General features: G+C 64.6%; 1 protein-coding gene across 2 annotated transcripts; it reads left to right on the plus strand.

Annotated features, from left to right (window-relative positions):
• The first annotated feature begins 552 nt into the window (after window positions 1-552).
• On the plus strand, window positions 553-7,237 carry ARRDC2 (arrestin domain containing 2). 2 transcript variants are annotated; one of them, XM_081287533.1, is made up of 9 exons: window positions 553-985; window positions 3,412-3,720; window positions 3,814-3,880; window positions 4,069-4,216; window positions 4,700-4,802; window positions 4,890-5,146; window positions 5,309-5,471; window positions 5,859-6,016; window positions 6,177-7,237. In XM_081287533.1, the coding sequence occupies exons 1-9, from the start codon at window positions 727-729 to the stop codon at window positions 6,228-6,230; spliced, it is 1,518 nt and encodes a 505-aa protein (XP_081143659.1). In that variant the 5' UTR covers window positions 553-726; the 3' UTR covers window positions 6,231-7,237. The 2 variants fall into 2 exon arrangements, with proteins under 2 accessions (XP_081143659.1, XP_081143658.1); XM_081287532.1 differs by lacking the exon at window positions 3,412-3,720.
• The last annotated feature ends 650 nt before the right edge of the window (window positions 7,238-7,887 follow it).

Genomic DNA, 7,887 nt, shown 5'->3' on the forward strand with positions numbered 1-7,887 from the left:
GCTTAGGGCCTCCACTTTGTCTCCTGAAGGCCTCATGGGAACCAGAGGGGCTGCAAAGCATCCACTGCCCGTCCTAGGCTTCATAGCGGCCCTGTTAGCTGGTTTGGGAAACAGTCCTGGAGGGAAGTGGCTGTCCCCTCTTGTGCCCAGTATTAGCTCCTGGGCCTCTGGGGAGAGCAGGGCGGGTGCCCACCCTTGGGGAGCATGGGTCTGGTGGAAGAGGAGAGGTGTAAACAGGTCAGAGGTGCTGGGGCCTGCGGAGATGACATCTGGGTGTGGGAGGGGTGGGTGGGAGAGGGGATCTGGCGCTGAACCAGCCGTGCAAAGGCCACGGGGGCAAGATTTGAGCTTGGAGTGTTTGGGGGACAGCCAAGAGGTGACAGGGAGAGGGCGTGTGAGGGGAGCAGGCGGGGCGGCGGTTCTGACTCATCGTTGCCGACCCTGCAAAAACACGGCCCGCCACACTCTAGGGGGTGGCAAAGTCCACAGGCAGACACTGGGCGGCACGTCCTCGGCAGCTGCCTGGGCGCGTCACTGGGGCGGAGGCGGGGGACCAGGAAGTTCGCCGACGACGAGCCCTCCCACGGCCCGCGGCGCCGGTAGAAGTTAACAGACGCAAAAGAAGGTGCCCGGGACGCCCGCGGACCCCGGAGACCCGCCGCGCGCCTGCGCCGTGTCCCCGCCGGGCGCCCGGGCACCGTCCGGCCGCGCGCCCCGGCCCGCACCATGCGCCTGGGCGGCGTGCGCAGCTTCGCCCTGGAGCTGGCGCGAGGCCCGGGCGGCGCGTACCGCGGCGGGGAGCGGCTGTGCGGCCGGGTGCTGCTGGAGGTGGCCGCGCCGCTGCGTGTGCGGGCGCTCGTGGTGGCGGCGCGAGGCGGGGCGGTCACGCACTGGCTGGAAGGGCGCAGCGTGGGCGTCAACGCCGTGTCCAGCGACTATGCGGCCGCCGAGACGTATCTGCGGCGGCGGCAGCTGCTACTCAGAGGTGAGGCACCGTCTGCACCCCACGCCGGCAGGACCCCCCCCCCCCAGGCAGGGACCTGTCCCCAGGTCTGGCGCCCCTCTCCAGGACCCAGAGCCTTCTGACTTAGGCGATCTGGACGGGGTGATATTTCTCAAAGAGTAGGGACCCCTCCCCAGGAGCCGAACCTTCCCTCTGGGACACCCACGCTCCTAGGACCAGACAGAACCTCTTCTCCTGGGACCTCCTGCCAGGTTCTGGGTGTCCCTTATTCCAGGCCTGGGTGCCCTTGACTTACAGGTTATGCGGTGAGGAGACCCCTCTCAAAGCAAGGGGACCTCAACCCTGGCTAGGGTCTGGGGAACCCCTGCGCTTAGGGTCCTCGATTCTCAAAGAAGTCCCCGTCTCACGTGCTCCTCTGCCTCAGTTTACCCTGCGGTGCCTGCTGCTGTGGGCTGTTCCCGAGGGTGGGGGTATCTGGTGGTGTTTGTGGGCACTGGGGTGTAGATGCCTCTGGGTTGAAGGGAGTCAGGGTGGGGTCACATCAACTGAGAGTCTTGGGTCTCTGGCGTGTCCTTACTGCGTTCTGAATCTCAGTCCACCCCCAGGGCCACACACCTGTCAGGAGCAGGCCAGGGCTACAGAAGGAGGGAGTTTGCCCCCAGCGTCATGCTGTGTGACTGCAGGAGAAATGTTGGCCTCTCTGGGCTGCTCCTGGCAAAGCCAGATCTCACTTATACCAGTCTGCGAAATTGGCGAGGCCAGGTGCAAGTGCGACAGCTCCCAACAGTACTGCGTAAAACGGATGCTTTGCCAATAGCTCCCAGGCGCCAGGGTCCCCGGCCACCCCACTCCCCACCCCCACCCCGCTCAACTACCGTGGAAACCGAGCGGGTAGCGCCGTGGGGCGGGGCAGGAAGGGGCCCCGAGGCACTTCCCTTCCCCAGGGGCTCATGTCAGAGCCACTTTCACCCCTCAGTGCCCACCTGGCCCCAGACATCCGTTGAGGCTTCCTTAAAACACTGGAGGGTGACGCTGGCGGAACTACTGTGACCTCAAGCGAGGGTCCCCCTGCCTCTGAGCCTCTGGGGGCTCATCTGTGAAGCGGGCTGAGTAGGAGCCTCCGGTTGCCTCAGAGTAACCTCAACTCCTGCCTCGCCCTGAGCTCTGGCCTCCAAGCTTCACCCTGGAGAAGGGGCCGCCCCTCCACTCAGCCGGTGTCGCTTCCTCCAGGCAGCCCCCCAGGCTGATCCTGCGCCTCCTGCCCCTTACGGGCTCCGACCCGCAGGACCGATAGCGAGGGGCGGGGCCTTGTGTGTTTATGGCCGCCCTCTACTGGTGGGCTGAGGACTCTGTCGCCCCAGCGACAAAAAGGGGAAGGCTGGAGTAAGAGGGGGGTGCGAACAGCGGCGCGTCCTGCTGCCACCAGAGGGCGCCAGCGCGCCGAAGACTGCACGGAAACGATTCCCGCGGGCGAAATGCCCCGTGAGGCTCTTCTCTGGGGAAACTGAGGCCCAGAAGGGTCACGCCGGCCCGGGAGCACCCTGCAGTCCTGCACCCGAGGGTGCCCGAGTGTACCCCGTACTTGGCTCTTTCCTTTGGGGTGTGGGGGCTGGGGACGCTTGGATCAGGCCTAGGGACGCAGGGGCGAGTAGTTTGCCAGAAGCCGGAAGTCGGGAAGGGACGCTTAGGCCGAAGCACCGAGGCGCGGCCGGGAGTCTCGGGAACCTGTTGATGAGCTGGGCGCGAGGCGCTCGGAGGAATCGAGCCGGGGCTGCGCGACCCTCCAAGGCCTCCCGGCTCTACAGAAGTGGAAACTGAGGCACCAAGAGGCTGACCCTTGACATGTGGTCACGTGGCTGAGCGGGACTCCTGAGGAGGGAGGCTCCTCCTCTTCCTTCCCCCTCCCGCTCTGCGCTGCGGGACTGAGACCGGCCCCTCCCCAACTCGAACTGGGGTCGGGCCCGCTTCCCAGCTCTGACTAGACGTGTCTCCAGTCACGTCTGCAAGTGGCAGCCAGGTGACGATTAAGCCGAGAGGGAGACTGCTTTGCTAGTTGATCTTGGGCCTGGGTCTCCGCCTCTGAGCCTCGGTTTCCCTTCCTTATTCTCGGGACCCTCTAGAGACCGGCTTCGGATGCTTCAGGCTTCATTGTCCCCGCCCCGCCACCGCCGGTCCGCGAGCTTAGAGCTGAACAGGGGCGTTTGTTATTTTGCTCCACGCCTGGGCGAAGCCACGCCTCTCGCCACGCTATTGGTGGATCCCTTTTCGGGGGGCGAGGCTTACACCTCAGGCTCCACCTCCGCCCTGCCGTATAAAAGCGGCGCCGCCGCCGGACGGCGCGGGGTTTCTGGCCCGCTCGGCGACTGCGCGTGCGTGCGCGGGGAGAGTTTGCGTCTGGAGACTGCAGCGTCTTTAGCTCGCGTTCCGCGTCGCGGGTTCGAGGCCAGGGTCCGCGCGTGGTGGGTTCGCGCCCCGGGGCGTGATGCTGTTTGACAAGGTGAAGGCGTTCGCAGTGCAGCTGGACGGCGCGACCGCGGGCGCTGAGCCGGTGTTCAGCGGCGGCCAGGTCGTGGCGGGCCGGGTGCTGCTGGAGATGGCGGGCGCGGCCCGCGTGGGCACCCTGAAACTGCGCGCGCTAGGCCGCGCACACGTGCACTGGACCGAGTCCCGCAGCGCGGGCTCCAGCACCGCGTACACGCAGAGCTACAGCGAGCGCGTGGAGGTCGTGAGTCACCGCGCCACGCTGCTCACCCCAGGTACCGGCTGGGACCCCACGCCCACCCCGGCCGGCGGCAGGACATCCGGGATCCCGCGTAGCCACTGAGCCACCCTCTTGCTTGTACCTACAGACACCGGAGAGACCACGACCCTGCCTGCTGGGTGTCACGAGTTCCCGTTCAGCTTCCAGCTGCCTCTGTAAGCCCCCTGCCTGGGGCCGCCCCTGCCCCCGTGTGACTCCGCTGGGTGGCCGGGGACCCAGGAGCACCAAGACTGCCCTTGCCTCCGGGGGACCCCCAGGATATCTCTCTGCCCCTAAGCCTTTGAGACACCAGACCTTTGTGTCTGCGTACTCCTCCCCTGAATCCCCTTCCCTCTATCCCCAGGACCCTGGTGACATCCTTTGAGGGAAAACATGGCAGTGTCCGATACTGCATCAAGGCCACCCTGCACCGCCCCTGGGTCCCAGCACGCAGGACCAGGAAGGTGTTCACTGTCATTGAGCCCGTGGACATCAATACACCTGCCCTGCTGGTGAGCAACTACCCTGTGGGAGGAAAGCAGGGAGCAGGGTAGGCAGGGGCTGGGGGACCCTGGTTGGCTGCTTTCACCCTTCACCAAGCAGGGCTCTCAGTGGACCCTGGAAGGGAGTGGAGTGAGCTAGAGTCCACTGGAGCTGAGGACAAATCCCGCTGTGCCAGTTTGCTCTGTGGCTCTGGGAAAGTGTCTTGCCCTCTCTGAACCTCAGATGCCAGGTCTTTGAAATGCCTGGCAGCCAGGGCTGGTGATTGCAGGGCTCACTAGGCACTAACCATACGCCTGTGCTGGCCTGTTCCTTTCATTTTTCGTTTTATGAGTCCTGTTCCTGGTTCCATGTTAAAAGATGGTTCCTGGGTTATTATAAAGGAACCAGACCCTGCCCCAGGTTCTGTCCCTCGGCTGAGGGTGCTTGGAGGCTCCCCCGGGGTCTGGTTTATACAAATGACCCATTCATGTCCCTTTTCTCCACCTGGGCAGGCACCTCAAGCAGGCGCTCGGGAAAAGGTGGCCCGATCCTGGTACTATAACCTTGGCCTCGTCTCCCTCTCTGCCAAGATCGACCGCAAGGGCTACACTCCAGGTGGCGGCTGGGGTGGGTGGGCGGGGGGCGGAAGCCCAGGTCGTGCCTGGCCTGTGATCGGGGACTGAGGCTGTGCTCCCGCCGCAGGAGAGGTGATCCCCATCTTCGCCGAGATCGACAACGGCTGCAAGAGGCCCGTGCTGCCCCGGGCGGCCGTGGTGCAGACGCAGACGTTCATGGCCAGAGGTGCCCAAAAGCAGAAGCGATTGGTGGTGGCCAGTGTGGCTGGCGAGCCCGTGGCTCCCGGGCGGCGGGCCCTGTGGCAGGGCCAGGCGCTGCGCATCCCGCCCGTGGGCCCTTCCATCCTGCACTGCCGCGTGCTGCACGTCGGCTACTCTCTCAAGGTACAGACCCCTGGGCCCCGGGGGCAGGTGGCTCTGCCTCAGTCCCCACCCCCAGGCTGAAGCTGGGGTCTCACTGGCCGGCATGGGGTGGTCGGGGCCTGTGTCCTCTGCGGGAGGGAACAGGTGGCCTGGGACCCTCCCTCATGGCTCTGCTCCCTCCAGGTTTGCGTGGACATCCCGGGCACATCCAAGCTGCTTTTGGAACTGCCACTGGTCATTGGCACTGTGCCCTTGCACCCCTTTGGCAGCCGCTCATCCAGCGTGGGCAGCCACGCCAGCTTCCTGCTGGACTGGGGGCTGGCAGCCCTGCCTGAGCGCCCCGAGGGTGAGTCCCACCCTATTAAGAAGACAGCAGGGCACACGCAGGTCCCCTCCCTCCCGCAGTCGCCCTGTGCCCACACTCAAAGGTCGCAGTAACGGTTGCGTTGGTGGCCAGGCACGGTGGCACACACCTGTCATCCCAGAGGCTCTGGAGGACAGGCAGGAGGGTCGCAAGAGCCAGGCCAGCCTGGGCAACGGGGGGGGGGGGGGGGGGGAGGGGGGGGGACCTGCTTCCCAACCAGAGGCTGCGGGTGGGGCGCCCGGCGCAGAGGCCCTGGGTTCCGTCCCCAGCACCAAAAATAAAAGCGTCCCGTGGTGGCCCCGGATCCCAGGAATCCCAGCCTGAGGGCTCCCTGCCAGCCCTGCTCACCCTTCTGTCCCCTGTTCCCAGCCCCTCCCGAATACTCAGAGGTGATCACCGAAGAAGAGGTGGCAGCCACCTTGCAGAGCCCCTTCCCGCTGCTGCCAGACCCCAGGCTGAGCCTGGAGGGGCCCTACTTCACCTGCATCCAGGAGTTCCGCTTCCGGCCGCCCCCCCTGTACTCAGAGGTGAGCGGGGGCCCAGGAGCCCCGGGTGCCTTGCCAGCCCTGGGGACCTTGTGGGTGGAGGCAGTGGGCGAGGGCTCCCCCTGGTGGCGGGGCTCCTCACCCCCTGTCTGCCCAGGGACCTCCCCTGCCTTCCCCGGCTTCACGGGCACCCTTCTCCCAGGAGGACCCAAACCCCCCTCCGGAGGCCATGAGGCCACGCTGCATGACCTGCTGAGCAGCACGGGGACACCTGGAGGGGCGCGCTTGCCCACAAACCTCCTGCCACCGTGACCACGGGGAATGGCTGGACCAAGGGCCCACGAGCCCGAAGTTGAGGAAACTGAGTCTTGGGGCAGGGCCAGGCTGTCCCACTGTCCCACAGGACGGAGGAGGAGCCAGGCTGGGAGCTGACGTGTTTGGACCAGCCATCCCAAAGCATCGGTGCCAGCACCGGACCCAGGGGACTGTTGGGCCTCCCTGTGCCTGACCTGTGGGTGGTGCCGGGTCCCCCAGGAGCCTCTAGTCTTAGGGAGCCAGAGGCAGACATGGACACTTCCGGTCTCGTGAAGTCAGAGGGGACCCAGGGCTGGGGGCATCCAGAGAGGCAGCAGGGGAGGCCTGGCTGGCCGAGGCTTTGGAGGACAAAAAGGAGCTCAGCAGGCAGGCGAGTGGGGAGGGGAAGTTGGAGAAGGTCAGCGCTGAGTGGCATCTGGGGCCACCACCTTCAGCTTTCGAATGGGGCTGAGAGGGGAGGTGTCTTCATGGGCTGAGGGGCCCGGCAGGCAAGAGGGCCCAGGAGCAAGGCGTTCAGGAAATCAGGTCACTGGAGCGACGTGGGGCAGCAGAGGTCCCTGGCTCAGGCTGGACAGCCCGGGAGTTCCTCCAAGTGCCCAGGACATAGGAGCTGCCTGGCAGTCTATGGCCCGGGACCCAGGTTCAGGGAGGGGCGGGCAGGACCAGCCAAGCTACTTACTACACGGACGGGAGGCCTTGCTCACAGGCGACTTCGGACTTCATGACAGTGACAACAGCATTAAAGCAGGCCCTGGGGACTCAAGTCAGCCCAGGGTGACATATCAGGGACCATTGTGCTTCAGGAGGCCCCCCCCTGGGGGGGGTTGAAGGGGGCAGCTGGACAAGCTCCCAGCCGCAGGGCCCATCCCCGGGCTCGGCATGGGTGACAGGCCTTAAAATCACTATTTTATACAATTATTTTTTATAAAATAAAAGTGTGGAAGAAGAGACTGGCTTTATTGGTTTACATCTTCTCAGCCACCAAGACAGCGGGTGTGGCCGTGACCACTATCCTGGGTGACAGTCGGGAGTGCATTTCTGGCCCATAGTGCAGAAGGGGAGGCTGAGGCCGGGGCTGGAAAGAGACTGGCCCAGAGACAGGCAGCTGAGCAGGGCAGGAGGGCCCTGTGCCCCTCACCTGCACCCTGAACAGGACGGGGGGAGCAGGGACAGGGGCTCCTCTGCCCTTGGAACATACAGGTGGCTGGGCACAGGGTGACCCTACCGACCAGACTCGGGGCATTTCTGGATTTAATTGAGCTGAGATTCACATACCATAAAATTAACTACAGAATTCACCACACTGCGCTTCAAATGTGCCATCAATGACTTTTATCTTGTTCCAGAAGTTTCCACCACTCCCCAAGGAGACCCTGTCCCCTCAGCAGTCACTCCCTGCTCCTCCTCCCCCAGGCCTTGGCAATGGGCAATCTGCTCTCTGTCCCTGTGAATGTGCCTGTATTGAACATTCCCTGTCAATGGGGCCACCTGCTCTGTGGCCTTTTCTGTCTGGCTTCTGTCACTCAGCATGTTTTTGAGGTTCACCCACTCGGCAGCACGGATCAGGGCTCTGCTCCTTTTTATGGCCAAATAATATT

This window comes from Spermophilus citellus, assembly GCF_964194105.1.
Source record: "Spermophilus citellus genome assembly, chromosome: 3".
NCBI classification, from domain to species: domain Eukaryota; kingdom Metazoa; phylum Chordata; class Mammalia; order Rodentia; family Sciuridae; genus Spermophilus; species Spermophilus citellus.

What these genes read in the sequence shown, in the direction of transcription:
- ARRDC2 (XM_081287533.1), top strand. Translation starts at nt 727, where the DNA reads ATGCGCCTGGGCGGCGTGCGCAGCTTCGCCCTGGAGCTGGCGCGAGGC. An exon ending in ACGTCGGCTACTCTCTCAAG is followed by an intron (nt 5,147 to 5,308) that starts GTACAGACCCCT and finishes TGCTCCCTCCAG; the next exon opens with GTTTGCGTGGACATCCCGGG. An exon ending in CCTGCCTGAGCGCCCCGAGG is followed by an intron (nt 5,472 to 5,858) that starts GTGAGTCCCACC and finishes CCCTGTTCCCAG; the next exon opens with CCCCTCCCGAATACTCAGAG.